This window comes from Chaetura pelagica, unplaced genomic scaffold (genome assembly GCF_000747805.2).
Source record: "Chaetura pelagica isolate M959 unplaced genomic scaffold, ChaPel_1.0 scaffold171, whole genome shotgun sequence".
Taxonomy (NCBI): Eukaryota; Metazoa; Chordata; class Aves; order Apodiformes; family Apodidae; genus Chaetura; species Chaetura pelagica.
Genome location: NW_009952066.1, coordinates 1,897,081 through 1,914,861, shown reverse-complemented (window position 1 = coordinate 1,914,861; position 17,781 = coordinate 1,897,081). Strand labels below are relative to the sequence as shown.

At 38.3% G+C, this 17,781-nt stretch overlaps 1 protein-coding gene across 1 annotated transcript in view; it reads right to left on the bottom strand.

Annotated features, from left to right (window-relative positions):
* The window catches only part of RALGAPA2 (Ral GTPase activating protein, alpha subunit 2 (catalytic)), a 156,895-nt gene that overhangs the window by 105,978 nt on the left and 33,136 nt on the right, over positions 1–17,781 (bottom strand). Inside the window, exons 2-3 of the mRNA XM_010005126.1 lie at positions 9,933–10,043; positions 9,621–9,670 (exon numbers count right to left, since the gene is read on the bottom strand). Of these exons, the coding sequence (XP_010003428.1) occupies positions 9,621–9,670; positions 9,933–10,043 (161 nt within the window). The remainder of the gene's footprint in view (positions 1–9,620; positions 9,671–9,932; positions 10,044–17,781) is intronic.

The window sequence follows — 17,781 nt, the reverse complement described above, 5'->3', positions numbered from 1 at the left end:
AATACTAGGCAGCCCACCTCTTTTCATTATCGTTTTGGACATTAATCTTTGCCTAACTTGGCAGAGGGCAGAAAGGAGCTTCTAACCTAAATCATGAAAACTTCGTGACATTGCAGAAGCAGTGGCACCTGCATGTTGAGTTTAAGACTGATCCCACATGGCAGGCCCAAAGCACACGAGGAAAGACAACTCAGGGTACTCATCTACTAAGACAAAAAATGGTCTGGAATCAAGTATCAGAATACACTGCAGGGAGGAATCTTCAAACATCTTAATGTTTATTACAGAAAACCACAAAAACTTATTTTGTTTCCATTGTTCAAGTAGTACAAGTAGATGATACCACCAGCTTGTCTTTGATGTAAATTCTCTCTCATTTGTTTCAAAACACTAACTGTAAAAACCAAGCACCGCTACTGTATTACTCTGCTTTATTAGAAACTTGTCACAGTCTGGTAATACTACTAGTGGAAATGCATGTTAGCATATTTCAGATACTAAAGGAAAAATCTTCATTGTAAAAAAACCCTTATATTTAGAAAATATATGCCTACTTCACTAAATGTCTGTTGTGTACTCAAAACACCAGGCATGGCATACTCACGTGTTATGAATGAAAGTTTGTGAAAGTAACCCAATGATGTACAAATAAATTTTGCTTTGTTGCCAAAAGAAAGCAAACCCTTCCCAAGAGCTTCAGCAACATTCTTAAGAGTAGTTTTTCAGTTCACACGTGCAAAAAAAACCAAGCACCGCTACTGTATTACTCTGCTTTATTAGAAACTTGTCACAGTCTGGTAATACTACTAGTGGAAATGCATGTTAGCATATTTCAGATACTAAAGGAAAAATCTTCATTGTAAAAAAACCCTTATATTTAGAAAATATATGCCTACTTCACTAAATGTCTGTTGTGTACTCAAAACACCAGGCATGGCATACTCACGTGTTATGAATGAAAGTTTGTGAAAGTAACCCAATGATGTACAAATAAATTTTGCTTTGTTGCCAAAAGAAAGCAAACCCTTCCCAAGAGCTTCAGCAACATTCTTAAGAGTAGTTTTTCAGTTTACACGTGCCAATTGATTCAGGATCAAAACAAATAACCCGCTACTTGGTGGCTGTTTCAAAACACAATCATGCATTGAAGGAAGCTGGGCTTTACTGCACCCTCAGTGCAAGATGCAAAGCACATCAACCGTTGTTTGGGAGAGGCCAGAGGCACAATGGCACACAGTGAATGTACTATCTTACATGCTACACCATTTCACCTCAACTTGAACGCAAACTTCACTCCCCAAAATGAACTATGATAAGGTGTAAGCTGTGTAAACTGATATAATGGCAAAGCTGCATAATAAAGACCCATTCTGAAAAAAAAACAACTTAATAACATCTCACACATCCAAGTGCCAGTGAAATTTAGGTTATGCCCAGAGAACATCTGGAAAACAAGTGCTGTTGCAGAGGACAACTACCACCAGGAAAAGCAAGGCTAACCTTTAAATGGCATGAAGCTGGAAGGGCTGGGGAAGAGAAGAACATGCTCATAGTTGTTTTTTTTTCTTTAAAAAACACAGAATGAAACACCCTTGTTAGGTGACTAAATCCAAATAGTTCAAGGGTTGAAATAAATAGGAAGAGGACAGAAGTTCCTATATGAGGAAAGCTTCCATATCCCAAAATCATGTCATACAGCATAAATTGAGACACTTAATTAACTTCTCATACCATTCTCCATTTCAGTATCTCAAAACCAGGGGAAAAAAATAAATATATGGATGCACTTTGAAAAATGCAAAGATGTGATTAATCACTACCAGACAGTAAACAAAAGTAACTTTCAAAAAACAAACAAAAAAACCCACAAATTAGATTGCTAGCATCACAGCTACCTACTGAAGATATGAAAGCTTTACAGCAGATTAGAATTAATATAAACAATCTCAATTCAGAATCCATGTATGCTCATGCAATGCAAAATTTAGGTATCATGGTTGAAAGTCTACACTAATAAAACAAAAAATTCTGAATGTTACAAGTTAATTACAAGTTATGCCTATAATTCCTTTTAACTAGAAATTTTCACACGTGCATTACAGTCCCCAGACTAACATGGTGTTACAGTGTGACACAGGATTGGCTAAATCACGAACAAGGTGCAGCTGCTGTCCTTTCAACTTAGCATTTCCAAGAACATTTCCTACACTCTCCCATCCACTGGTGTTCTAAGAAACACTTACTGCTATTCCTATAAAACAAATGATAGTTTCTTCCACTCCAGCCCAGACTTTTAGCAGTACTGCTGTGAATCCAAACTGGCTATTGACATCTTGTTTCTAGTTTCACAGTACACTAATAAGAAATATTTTAAGAAACCCCACAGTGTGAAATAATATTGCCTTTTCAGAAAACACATAGATCTATTTAATGCTTAGTGCTTTGCCGCATCTATATGGTAATCCATTATAGCACACTTGAAATAGAAATTAGGTATTACTACTGATCAACACATCAGGGTATCTGTCAGTTCTTTAACTGATTATCCATAGTTCTTTTTCTTCTGGACTTCCTGCATGACTAGGAATAATGTTAAGTCTAAATCTTAGTTTACACAGGATGCTGCTTTTTTGAAAGATATATCTCTCTATTTTATCAAAGTAAAATAAAAAATACTAAGGTTTGTATTTCAACAGACTCACTGACTTGACCAATACTGCAATTTATTTTAAAAAGTGTTTTATTTTTGCCAACTTTATTGAATTATATAATGATTGGTAGCTTTATGTCTATCATTGTGTGTGCTGTGCTACCCTGTTGTAGAACACAAAGATAAGGCTGTTATCAAATTTTACAATGAAGATCTCTACAGCCTGAACATTTTCCAGCTTAACTTACACAAAAGTGAAATAAGCATCATTCCATCTTCCAGAGCTACAAGCTGTGGTTCTCTAACATGCAGTCTCTCATTAAAAAAAACAAAAACAAATGTGTTATTGCTGATTGAACATGCTCTTAGAGGCAATGACAAGTTCAGAAAATGTTCATTCCAGGAGAAGGGATTCTGAGAAAAAAAAAATAGGTTTTTCACTGCAACCTGTACATTATAAGGAGCTTCTGTTAGTCAGTGCCAGGTGGATCTACTTTAAGCCAAGTCAAATGCAAAATAGCTCTCCTCTGCTCTCTATGTTCAAGTACTATTTGGTGGTATCTCCAAAACAGTTTCAGATAGTTCACCTTCAAAATCTGCAGTAATTTTGACATTTTCCAGCTATTATTCACCAATTTAGGTGAAGCCAAGAGCCCAATGAAGTTAGTATCCCTGCAGCAGCTCAATCTAAATAAAAAGATAATCCATTTATTGCATCAATAAATTATTTACAGTTATTTGTTGAAGGAAAATGTCTGCTGAAAGCATGCAAGATGCTTATGCTTGCCCTAGGCATCACATTAAACAGTAAAGATCTCTGATGTCGAGCATGTGCAACATATAGTTAGAATCTGCAACACAATACTGTAAGAATAATATCAATGTGGGTTTTTTTAAAGCAATGATAGATCAGAATTTCAGTGGAACAAATTTTAGATGGTTCAAAAAGTAATTTTCTATCTGTAGGAAAGAAGGGCTATAAGGAATTTTATTGTTATAAACAAGTAAGTCCTTTTTACTGTATTGAGCTTGAAAATCAGCCAACCAAGCCTGTGTGACAGATATAAGGTTAAAGAGTGGAACTGGTAGGCACAGTAAGGACAGGGAACCAACTGAAAAGCTCTAACAGACTCTATACCCTGAATTTAAAGCTGTGGCTCCTTACTGATAATTTGATTTCAAGTGTAAGATAACTTGCAGATGGGGAAATTAAGCCACTGAGCTGTACAGACATGAGAAAAATGCAAATAGTAATAAAAAAAAGTTAAATAAAAAGGGAGAAGTTAAATAAAGGGAGCAACCCCAATAAATGAGAAAACCAGGACCTGTGGCAATAAGAATTCAAGAACAACTTGACTTGTAAAGAATTTTACAAGTACTTTTCACATTGGCCAGTTTTAATACACTGTTTCTGCAGAATTCAATTTTACTCAGTTTTATTAAAAATGTAGCAAGTAATTAGGGGCAACATCCTAAGATAAGCAAACCACACTAAGAAAATGCCACAGCTCTACAAGATCATCCTTTTGCACTTTAATAAAAACAGCAACACAACACTAAAGTCTTCTAAAAGAGTTATGAATCAAAACCTGCTCAAAGTTTCACTATGGCAGGTTTTTATGAAAATGACCTAAAAATCACCACTAACTTGCATCAATGTTCCCTGGCAAGTGCTCCAGCATCATTGCAAAGGCCACAGCAGGTGACAGCAGGGACTGGGAGAACAACGAACCCCCCACTGTAGGAGAAGAACAGGTTCATGACCATCTAAAGAATCTGAAGGTGCCACATGTCTATGGGACCTGATGGGGTCCATCCACAGATCCCGAGGGAGCTGGCAGCTGCAGCTGCTCAGCATCTCTCCATCATATTTGAGAGGTCATGGCAGTCTGGTGAGGTTCCTGCCAATTGGAAAAAGGGGAACATAGCTCCCATTTTTAAAAAGGGAAAAAAGGAAGACCCAGGGAACTAGTCAGTCTCACCTCTGTGCCCAGCAAGATCATGGTACAGGATCCTCTGGAAAATCTGTTAAGGCACATGGAAAATAAGGAGGTGATTGATGACAGCCAATATGACTTCTCTAAGGGCAAATCATGCCTGACCATTTTGGTGGCCTTCTATGATAAGGCTACAGAGATGGTGGATGGTGGCAGAGCAACTGATGTCATCTACCTGAATTTGTGCACGGCGTTTGACACCATCCCACACAACATCCTGATCTCCAAACTGACAGGACATGGATTTGACAGATGGACCACTGAGTGAGTAAGAAATCGGCTGGATGGCCACACCCACAGAGTTGTGGTCAATTGTTCATTGTCCAAGTGGACACTAATGGTTCAGTGTCCAGGCTAATTAACCAATATTGTTAATTCACACAGTAGTCTGTATTAGGCAGACTTACAATTTGGTGTAAAAATCAGATATTTAATATAGCCACAGCAATTTCAGTGCAGAATTAAATAAAGTTATAAATTACAAAAATGCTATTTATGTACATTACTAAGTAGTACTAAAAAAAGAAGCGTATAGTGCACAGAGCTATCTGGTCACCCACCAGCACAGCAGGTGTTCCTCTGACAGATGCAGTGTATTTACTGCATAAGGTCTGTTACTTACTTTTCAAAAGAGTTGCTAATAGGCAATTATAAAACGATACTGAATTATCATTAGCTTTTGCAGAACAAGTAACTTGTGCACATCTGCAGTAATAAATTTAGCCTACACAGCTGCTTCTGTAATCATTATGTTCCCATTCTCATGGCAGACCAATCCATGTTTCAATGGATTTATACCACTTCTTAATCTTCTGAGGACGTAGCTATTTGTAGTTTATATTCAGATGTGCTTCTAAGGACAGCAATACTGTATTAAAACAGTGGCTACTGCTAAAAAGTAAAAAGCTCAAAGTATGGTTGGGCAAGTTCTAACAGTTTATTGATTATCACCTCTGGAAAACCCTTAGTGTTACAAAACAGTCAAAGCAGACAGTGAGTTTGAGCATGTATAATACAAATACTCCAGAGCTATTAGCACTTTTCTATTCTACTTTACATCCACTTAATATTTAAATCCACCTGCTGTGTACTCACTCAGGATACTCCAAATAAGACCTAGAAATGATGCATTAAAACTTTGGTGCTGAACTTCTAAGGAAGGCCAAACCAGATAGTTCTGCCTGTTCCTATTGTAAATCCAGTTGTCTCTCCTTGGCCTGATGGATACAGGGGGCTGGAAGCATTAGCACAGCAAGGTGAGTGTGAGTTACGTGAGATAACTTGCCACAGTTATCATTCTGCAGATTCTTAAACAAAAAAATACCATGCTTACTCTGTGCCTGAACCCAGGGACTCACACTGCTCACATTTTCACCAAGGTCAAGAAACCAGAAGTTTCACAAAAAACATGGACTTAAGAGCAACCGAGAGATCACAGCATAAACCTTTTTGCACAACATATACAAACAACACAGTATGCTTTTACAAATAAGGGCCTGTGAAATGCAAGGGCACTTTATGTTATATTCATGTGCACTACTAAAAAATTAACAAGCCAAAAAAAAACACACTAAGAAGCTTTCAGCACACATCAGCTGTGGGAGGTGGGAGTACCTCTCCTCATCTTCTCAGCTACCTACAAAACTGCAGTCAGATCTGAACTGCACTGGCAGTAGCAGAAAAATTTCTAGCAACAGTAGCAGCTACTGTAAATCATTTTGGGTAGCTTTCACTACATTAGAAAAAGTATCTGTAAAATTTAAGAATTAAATACTTCATAAAGTGAACATGTTAAATGGTGTAATTAATTTTATCACTGTATATGCACTAGAGATTTGGCTGTTCTTAAGCAATAAAGCATAATTATAGAGAATGAAAAATTGATCTACATATTCTATCAAAATCAGCCTGCTCTCATTCCATTACAGATGCAAAAAAATCGCAGTGTCAGACAAATTAGTATCTGATACCACAAGAAAAAAATACTTTATTATAAAAAAAAATCCAAACTTTCACTATCACATGATGGCATAACACTTTCATGGGACCTAGAAATCCTAACTGTAGTGCACCTTTCCTGAGTTCTGTGACACACAGTGCTCAGCTGACAGCCGTAACAAACAATGCCCTCACAGAGAACAGTGATTTAAGAAACAACATTAACCTGTTCTGAAACATACGACAAACCTGTAAATAACTAAGTCTTGCCTAATTAACCATTAACCTTCCATATTACTCCCTTTGGAATAATATTCCTTTTTAAATTAATATGTTATTTGATGTTATTGTTGAGTTGCCAAGATATGCAGCTGATGCATAAAATTCAGACTTCAATAAATGACAACTGAGTTAATTTAAGTTTTCAGAGCATTTGTGGGAAAAGTATTTGTTACTTTACACACTAGATGTCACTCAACAGCAGCAAAATACCCACCAAACTGTACCAGAAAAGGTAGAAGTCAACTATTTTCATAAGTATTTTTATTGGTTTTTAAACCGGTAACCCTCAGCAGCTGGATTCAGGATTTTTCAATACTACATAATTACCTATTTAGTGAATTAGAAGAAAACTCTGGCTCACACTGACATCAGATTAAATATGGTAAGCTTAACAATCAATTAGTTTTCTTTCCTATGAGCTACAGTATGAATATTTATTTACTTGGCATTTACATTTTTTCCTTCTCTTGTGTTCAGACTGACATATTCTTGGTCTCTACACTAAAAGGCCCTCTAAAAAGGTGGTGTAAAACGCATTAAGTTCCCCAGTGTTAAGAGTTATAAATGGATTGCAAACTTACTTCCAGTAGACACCACAAAGCAGACCACTCCAAATTCTGCACAAATACCTTACACAATTTCTTCTCTTCAAAGCTGTCAATAAGGAGGCTATGACACAATTCACTACCAGAACCAGAGAAACATTTTGCTCATAAATAACTATGGTTTGTTTTTTCTTCTTTATCCAGTATGTTCTCCTGATGGTTTTTAAGCAGTATTAAACAAGTCTTTAGTAGCAACCCATTTTCAAGACACAAGAATACGTATTTATTCACTTGAACTGGGTGAGTAAGCATTAGCTATTTTCCATTCCATGACACAGCCACAGAAATTTAATTACTTATTCAAGACCACAGAGTAAGCCTATTAATGAGCTTCAATTAAACTGCATAGCCTTGCTCAGTAAATGTGGTGATACCTTCTCCACTCGGGATAGGGAGGGAAGAGGCAGAATTTCTCCTGCCCCAATGCAGTCCTAGTAGAGGTAGGAGCTCATTTTCTTCGACACTGACTCATTGAAAATCCTAAAGCAGACTCTTTTACTAGTATCATAAGTAACAGAAAACACAACTTCATGTTCAGACTTCAGTCTGAAAATGTAGTCCTGTAGTTAAAGGACAAAAGGGAGGGATAAGATTAAAAGGAAGAACTTGCTACACCATAAAAGTCAAAAGATGAGACCACAAAAAAAACAGGATTTCATGTCATCATTTTGATGGCCATTTTTTGTATTACAGGCATGTTAGGATAAACACTAGCATCCTAGGGTCAATATAAATATTATTTAACTACAAACTATACATTAATGCAAAGGTGTGGGATGGGTTGTTGTGGGGCTTTTTTCATTTTTAAAGAGAGGGGTAAAAGTTGAGAACACTTGACTTTCATTTTAATTTCTAGAGTGCTAGGGTTTTTTTCACCACCCCTGCCAAAAAATAACGCACAGTATAATCCAAGATAACATTTCTCTGATGCAATATTCAAGTCAAAAGCTGAATTAACGAAGTTGGGTTAGCAAAAAGAAACCAACAGAAGACATGTATGTTTACCCTTAAGAAAGAAATCAGGCCAATTATTTACCTAATTGTTTCAAAACATCCAACAACTAAAAGCACCACTGATGTCTGACTTCACAGACAGGTAAAGCTTATGCTAAGACTTCTGGTGTGCATTATAAAAACTTTTTTACATGTTAGACTTTTATCTGGTCCTGTGATATTTTCTCACATCCAAGTATATGTAGATAATAACTAATTAAAGAGGTCCCTTGGAAAATGATCTATCACAGTCTATTCTTTTTCTAAATTAAAGACATCTTAACTTGATTATGCAAAAGCTAACTAATATTTCCTCCCTAGACACTGAAAATGCTGTGACTGCCAGAGATGGGAAGGACATGCTTCTGGAAGTATAAGATGTTCCACTAAAACAAAAAAAAAGTTAACAAATGAACATTTCACACAATCAGATCAAACTGATATGCAATACTTGACAACTCTCATCCTTTTATTTTGCTTGTGCCCAAGCCCTAATACTGCACTCAGATGCCTGCATCTGAAAGGAGTCAAAACTCCTGCTGTGGCACACGAAAGAAATGTAACACTCAACTTCATACTGACAAAGCGTATGGAAAAATGCTGTTGTTTTGAACTAGCTCCCTCATAAACTACAGAAGCAAGAATGTATTTAATTTACAAAAAAAAAAAAAAAAAAAAAAAGAAAAAACCAAACTGTAAGACACTGGTCTGGCTACAAAATTATTTAAATTAAAAAAAAAAAAAAAAAAAAAAAAGGAACAAATACTATTTTCACAGCTCTAGTGTTAACAGCGGCTATGCACCTATTGATCACTTGCTCCCAGATTCTACTGCAAAACAACAGGACATTTTCAAAGAGCTGATCCTCAGTTCCTCAGGACAGATATATTACCATATGATTTTCAAGAAATTTTTATAACATCTTGTAACTCTGGATATTGATTCAACCAACATTCTCATGCATAATAATATTTTTATTGCTGTCCTACCTGAAAACTTAACATCTTAGTTCTTCTCTGCCTTTCACCTTGTACAGTCACAACTCCTACGGTCATTTTCATTGATGCCCATTTCATCTCTCGTAAAGGTGTAAGAAAGAATACAGTGACAATGAGATTTCAAATAGAAATTAGTTTAATGGTATGGAAAACTTACTTCAAAAAGAAAGAGAATAGAGTCCAGCTCCTCCCTTTGTGATTTATTCCCTGCAAGACCGAAAACAATATTGTTTCACTGTAAATATGCAGTATGAGACAGATGCCAAACTTATACTCAACTAAAGTCAAAGATGTTACACTCCCATCTCCTCTGATACCATAAAATTAAAATGATTAATAGTAATGCTATACTGCATTAAACTATTAATGCAAATATAGATAATTGTGGCCTATATAGTAATTAGATATGCTCTAACAGAAAGCTTTTGAGAACAGTTAGGGAAACTGCCAGCAAAACTCCAAAACTCACCTTTTTGTTTCAAGCTATTTTCCAGTGTTACGAAGTTTTCATAGAATATAAAATAAATTTGAGAATAATTGCTCTCAAAAAATTGCTTCAGGTCACTTCCATCCACATTATCTGAAAAGAGGAACAAATGGAATTATTGCACATCATCAGAAAGCTGAGAATTGCTGTCTTCATGCAAGTTTAGTATTACAGAATGAAATGCAATACGAAACAATTTTAGTGACTCATGAAATACTCTACACTAGGTTATGATTTCATTCATGAAAGTAAAGTAGGGAAATTTCAATTTTTACCTAATTTATAAAAGTTTATAGTGTGGCTTATGCTCATTTGTTTTCCATTACAAGACAGACAGACAGAAAGAAAGAAGGGATGTGCCCTAGGTATCTAACAAAATGGCTCCTGTATCAACAAAACAAGCAGGCACTGTTGAAAAAACAAATACAAGCAATGATCTCTGTGTGCAAATTACAAATCCAGTTCTTAAATTTATCTGATATGCAGACCAATTCAGAAAACAGCCTGTTTCCATTTCCTTTAAAAAAATAATGGAAACCCAAGTACTCCCTAAGTGCCTTACCTTAAGTCCAAAATTTGAAATAAGTTTATTTTTTTAAAAAGAAAAAAAAACTCCTGTTTTCTAAATCCGACACTTGCAAAACACACTAACTTCATCTGTTTGCCCTTTATTATACCCCATTTGGTCAATAAAAGATGGACTATTCCACCCAGAACTAAGAGAATAAAGGGCAACAATTGTTAACAACACGTCTTCTCACTGAAGTTTCACCTCTCAAGAAATCTAATCATTAATCAAGACAACAAAGCTAATTATGACAAGATGACCCAATAATATCACAGAACTACAGAAGAAAGAATTACTTTAGCCCTGGGGAAAAAAAAATAATTAATAAAAATATTTTTAAATAACCCCACAAGCCCCAAACACACACACAAAAACCACTTATTCAGAAGTAAGGCTTTGTTCAGTTGCTTATACTACAGAAAAAATTAGTGCATGGAAACTCCTTTACATTATACTTGTTTCCTACAAGCTACTGGACTTGAACTTGCAAGCTAAGTGCAATTATTCCTCTCTACAAATGTATTCTGTTAAATACAGCTCTAGGAGAAACAAGGCTTTCATTTACAAGTACTTCATATGAAAGAATGAGGTCATTAAATCTAAAGGAAACTTTCCCTTTAAACTGTGAAAGGAGAAAGGAACTGCCTAATAAAAAAAAAGTAAATTTTCCTTTTCTACAAATGTGGCATTTCAGTGGTGATTCATCTAGTATTCTGATGTAAGCTTGCATTCTTACAGCTACATCCTTTTTTAGTGAACTGCTTTGCTCCTCATACTCCTTCACAAGATACAGAGGAAAATAATTTCTAACCTCAAAAGCGACCAACAACAATGCTCCCATTTACAACCCTGAGAGTAGACATTCACTCAGAAAGCAAGATTTTTCTTGCAGCTCTGTGTGCAAGTTGGCATCCTGATACCCAAAAAACCCCCCAACCCATACTAAATAAACCACACACCCGGTAATTCCAATGCTCCAATGTCACAGACAGAGCTTTCCTAGGCATTTCACTACCGAATTCCACATTCTGCACATACATTAAGAAAACCCTATTTCCCTACTTCTTCACCATGCACGTGTTTTGTGATGAGGAGCAGCGGGAAGCAGCACAGACCATGAATGCCTCACCCAGCTCCTCTGGGCACAGAAGAGGTGGGCGATGTCCTCGCTGGCTAAGCCGGCATGCAGCTGGCAGGAGGACCAGCCAAGAAGGGGACACCACCCTTTCCAGCCATCTCCTTCCCCTCTACATCATGCCGGGCTGACGGAAAGCATCTCCAGAAAGGCTGTACCATGGCAAGCTTATTAATCTCAAGCTCTTTTACTGTTCTCTTGCTTTGGCCTTCCCCACAACCCAGCTGCTCCCACTCATTTCACCAAGAAACAATCACCACAGGCAAATAGAGACTGCAGCAAGAAAGGCTGCTTCTCAAAAGGACTTAATAAAAGTTGGCAGGAAGCCCAAGACAGTAACTTGGATCACTACGATATGTATGTGTAACTTGCAGCAGGATAAGGGTCTCTCTTCTAGTTTTCAAACAGAAAACATCACTGACAGTTTCAGGCACTATTTAAGATACTAATATAAAATACTGACTTTCGGCAAATCACATTGACAGAAAAAGTACCTGTTAGCATTCAAGGAAATTAAGCGGCAAGGTTGTGACTGAGCTGCAGGCATTTGGTTATCTTTTTATATTTACTCATAAATAGCTCTCAGATTACTACTGTTGAAAACAGCCACCTCATGAATTCAAAACTCTGTACACTGAAATCTAAGGCAAGCTGGCAAATGTTATTAGCCATCAGATACATAGATGCTTTTCACAAACACGTATAATTTAGGGAAACAATCTTCTCAGGTACTAATATAAGAATATGAGTTTATTGCCAAGTTCTCATTACTCTTCCTCATATAAAAAAAAAAATCTAGAGGGGGCAATAATCATGTCGTGAGCACACCAGCTTTCCTTTTATTTTTCTATTAATTACCAAATTTTACTGCATTAATTTAAGTAGTAAGAAATCCTCCCCTAATTTCATGAACTTCCAAAGTCACTTGGCTTTATATTAGTTATTAAAAGTTCTCCCAATTCTGAAGGGTATTCTTTAACTCAAGGACTTAACATTTTACAGGAGATGAAGAGACAACTTTGCAGTCAGACCTGGTTAATGATAAACTTTTATTACTAGCCTCACCCCAGAGACTACATACAATTTTTACTTACCTTAAAAAAACCCAACACCAACAACCAAAAAAACCCCTGCGCTTTTTCAGATTAGAACTTCTAATTGTTAGATAAATGCCTAGAAAATAATTTTCCTTCATTTTTTTCAAAGGAATGTCAGTAACATACTGTTACTAAACAAAGCCTCAAATGAGAACTATTTCTGAAGTAATTTTAACACCTCAAACATCACATGAAATCTACGGAACAACAACTGTTCAGCAAGAAGTTTGGAAGCATTCACTTTTGGCTGTCTCTAAATGAAAATTTCTACTGTGCTTGTATTAATCTAGCTGCACAGAACTGTGCAAACCAAGATGGTGCCACAAGTAAAAACACCCCACTACTTTGCTTTATCATTAGTTAAATGAAGGGAGTTAAATGAAAAACATGGGTTTCTTCTTAATTCGCATCTTTTAAAGAAAAATACTGAGGACTGCAGTAACTGTTCAGGTCTACCATGTATTTATCCACTTCTCAGCAGAGAAAAAGCTAAAAGCAGAGAAGGAACACAGCACCCCACACCTGCCTGCAGTGGCACTCCTGACACACACCAAGGCACATAACAGTGCTGTTCTCCAGGCCAGGATCCAAATGACAGTTTCTTCAAGGACACAACTGGAATACATGTAAAGCACTGAAGAACTGTGAAGACAGCCCTGCTCTTATGCACGTGTGCAGGAGTGAAGTACCACGGCACAGGCTGGAAGTGCCCGTTACCTTCCTGGAACCCCAGCCTGCCCCCAGCCTTCCAAGGCACAGGTGGGCCCGTCAGCAGGCTCAAAGCCAAGTGTGAGTACGTACATGCTGCCACAACACCCCTCAACCAGTATCAGCGTTCAGCACCAACACAATCCACAAACCCATGCAACAGTTCGGGTTTGGGAACTGCCCCAAGGCTGTGCTACTTTCAAAACAAGGCCATCATTATCCTTAAGATAATTCAGTATATATATATATATAAAAGATAATACAAGCCCTTAATTCAGCTTAACTGTTGTCATCATTTTTCAGGCACCTCGGGGCATATTCCACACCAAAAGGGTAAGCTCCCGTTTCCTTTTATCTCCAGGCGGAACGTGAGTGGTGGTGGCCAACTTAAATCCCCAGAAGGTTGTTCACAGAGACTACCTAGAGACTGATTTTATAATTTCCAGCCTTAAAAGAATAAAGTTCTTGGGCAAATCACACTCTGAAATTAGTAAGAATAACAGCACCACGAAGAAAAGGCTCATCACCCTCATGAAATAAAAAGTATCATGCGATACCTCGACCCATTTTATGCATGAGCTAAGAGCGTCACCATCTAGGTTACTGGAGAACTACAGCAGACAGTAGCTGTTGTGCCTATTGCATCTTTATTCATGGAAGATACTGTATCATGACAGAGCAATTCTTGCAACCATTAGAAAAATTCAAGGGAAATACACTAAGCCATGCTAAGACGTTACACTAAACATGCCAGTTGGACATCAGAAGAAAACACTGAAAGAGACATTTCAGTTAAAGAAAAAAATCTTTTTACCCAAGAAGGGCCGCAGAAGCAAAGTCTTAAGGAGCAGGGATACATCTATGCTAAAAAAGGCCCACAGAAACTACTCTGGGAAACAGTGTAGAGGGCTTAATTTACGGCAAGTGAGTGTGAAAGAGCCAAACTTGTATGCTATCACCAACATTTACAAGGCCATTATTTTTCAAGTCTATCCTAAAAACAGACCACACTACTGACACTTCTACATACTGTTTTTGGAAAAAAGTTCCTACTACTTTACAAAAGTTCTGAAAGTTGGTTCATCTTCATAGCAATTTAAAAAAAATAAATAAATTCTCTGGTCATTTACCTAACACAAATGAACACCCACTTTAAAATAATGTTATTATTCTCGTTAGGATTTTGTACTGTCAGGCAGGTAGGCTATCACACAGAAGCAGGAACTCAGCTCCTGAAGGGCCTTAGAGACCTGAGGGAAGTTACGAGCAACACAAATTTAAAGGGGATTTTTTCTTTCAGTTTGTGTATTGGACAAACTTACACAGATGGCAGCTAAGAGACCAGAAGCAACCAAAAACTGGGTATTATTGATGTTGGTGCTCACACAACCCCTCATTTACAGACATACACATTCCTTTCCCTTATCACATTTTCCCTAATTTTTATCCTCCTACATCAGTAGGATGTCAGAAGACTGTAATTTTGTTTACAATTTAATTCCTGTGATTTAAAACTAACAAAGGAAGAAAAGATGGCATCTCCTCAGGAGACATTAAAAAAGGAGAGTTATTTTGAGAATGTGCCACTATGGCCTGAGTGAAGCAACTGGGGACAGGGAGTAAAATGACTGGGGTGGGAGGAAGACAGAGACATGCACATTCTGACCCCTGGCCAGCACACGGAGTGCCACGTATGGGGGAATTAAAAAAAAAAAAAGAAGCAACATCCAACTGGCTTTGGGCCTTCATATCAAAAGCTTTGTTTTCCATAAATACAGGAGAGACTCTTACATGTGTTGTTTCATTTTCTATGCTGAGTAATATCACGAAACACACACTTGCAATGATATCTATGAAGATTGATATCTTTAAAAAGCCACTCCCATATTATCTGAAATGTTTACACTGATGTTCTCAAAAGCAGACATCTCAGAAACATAAGAGGCTGCTTTGATACAGTCCCTGCAATAAAACATATCCACCAGAAGACAGCCAGCTGTCATATCATAGCACTTCAGGCAACAAGCCATTAATATACTACCCAGCCCTCCAGAACTTATTATAATTTTGACTTAACATCAATGTGCAATAATAAGTTTAATCAAAATATCAAGTCACTACCTCCAAATATAGTAGACACTTGGAAGAAAAGATATTTCCTAAGAAGTGACAGGTGTATTTCCCCCTACCCCTTGCCAACTGGGTAATAAGTATCTTTACAGAAAGCCACCAGACAGCACTACCTTCTGTACCATCTGCTTTGGGACATAAATTAATTCTGTCATGCTAATAGGTATATTTTTCCATTTGCTCCACCCATCAGGTCCATCACAGGAGCCTGATAACCTCCTCTACCACACTGGTACAAAAAACCTAACACTCCCATGAGATGGGTATAACCAAGAGCCAGAGCAAGCCCAGTATTTAATCTTAAACTAGGTGTGTCTTGGTTTCAGTTGTGTCTTTCTGAGAGGCTGAAAGGGGAACATTAACAGAAAGTTGCTATATGTCTTATTTCTTCAAGTTCATTTATGTCAGTGAGTCAGGTGGAAAAGGAAGAAATGTAAGGTTGGTGAGCTCACATTACAGTCCCTTAGACCAATCTTTCTCAGAACGCTTTCACAAAACATTCTAAAGCTCACCTCGTGGACAAAGAGTTAAAAAAAAAAATACAGTGAAATTTTGTATTATTTTAATATTCCTTACACAGCACTTGAACAATGAGACATCACAGAATCCCATCTTCTTGCTCAGGATCATACTCTGTGTCCTCACCACAAAAGCTCAGAATATTCAAAATACGGTACAGAATATTCAAAACTTCTTTTTTTCCTATCAGTGGAACATCACAAGAAAAAGCTTTTAATCTCAAATTCAGTCTCAAGCACCACCAATGAGACCAGGCTGCAAACCACGGTGAGGTTCCTCAGTGCAAGCCTTGCAGCCTGGCGCACACACCAGGCAGAAGGCTGAAGGGAGCACCTTTGTCTTGGCAAGCCCCAAGCTGCTTCCTGGGCAGTAACTTGGTCCCCATGCATACTTCATACCACCAAGACCCAGCATTTAGGGGGGCTGACGGAAACAACACAGACAGTGACTGACCAGAGAGCACCTTCTCAGCAGAAGATACAGCACCCAGCTTCTACTCTTGAGAAGCCACTAAGCTCCAGCCACTTCTCACAACACGTCTCTGAGGCTCTTATGCTCTTTGGCATACCTGCCAAACTTGACTGAAACAGTAGACTAAAAAATGGTAATTGTACACAAGAACTACAAATCAGATAATTTCCTCCTCCGTGTTTCTCAGGAGAACAATCTAAAATGAGATCACAGAATGGTTTGGGTTGGAAGGGACCTTAAAAACCACCTAGTTCCAACCCCCCTGGCATGGGCAGGGACACCTCCCACTAGATCAGATTGCTCAGACCCCATCCAACCTGGTCTTGAGCACTTCCAGGGATGGGGCTTCCACAACCCCCTCGGGCAACCTGTTCCAGTGTCTCACCACCCTCACACTAAAGAACTTCTTCCTAGTGTTTAACCTAAATCTACCTTCTTCCAGCTTAAACACTGACACTGTCACTGATTCACCTGAACTGGGACAGTGTACAAAAGCTCTTAAAAGAGACTTTCCTGATGCAGTTTGCTGACTAACAGATGGCACAAGGCCACCCAAACCCTCACACAACATAGCTCACAGCTGAAACACATCAACTGGCTTCCACGTGCATAATAAAGCGACTAGGGTCAAGGCTCCAAGTGTAAGGGGACATTAGAGAAAGAGGTCCAACCTTACCACAAGCATGGGAAAGGCATCACGAAACACTAATGCATGATCCCCTACTGACTTTCAAAAAATATTGAAAACCCCAAGCTAGTCTTCTTGACAACAGCAGAGCTTCTGGGAATAGATCTTCCAGAGACCCCTGCAGGAAATGCATTTATGTACGATTTTGTACCCAAACAATGCCACACATCACAAATATTTTGAGACTGGGCAACACAAGTGCCCAAAGTCAGGAGAAGCAAAACGCACCAGTAACTTTCTCCAGCAGCTCCTGCAGCTGTGAAGGGACACGCACTGCTGCCTTTCGACAGCCACAGCCGGGAGAGCCGACAGAGCTCCCCGAACCCGCAAAGGAAGCTCGAAAAAGCCGAGGCAGAAAAAGGTGCCTTCAACAAAGGCCGCCTCCGAGAAGCGCTCACCACTCGCTGCCCCTCCGGTGCTGGGGACCCTTGCCCAGCCCCCCAGACAGCCCCGCTCCCAGGCTGCCCGCAGCGGGAACAACGAGGCGAAGCGCCCGCGGCTCCGGCTCTGCCCCG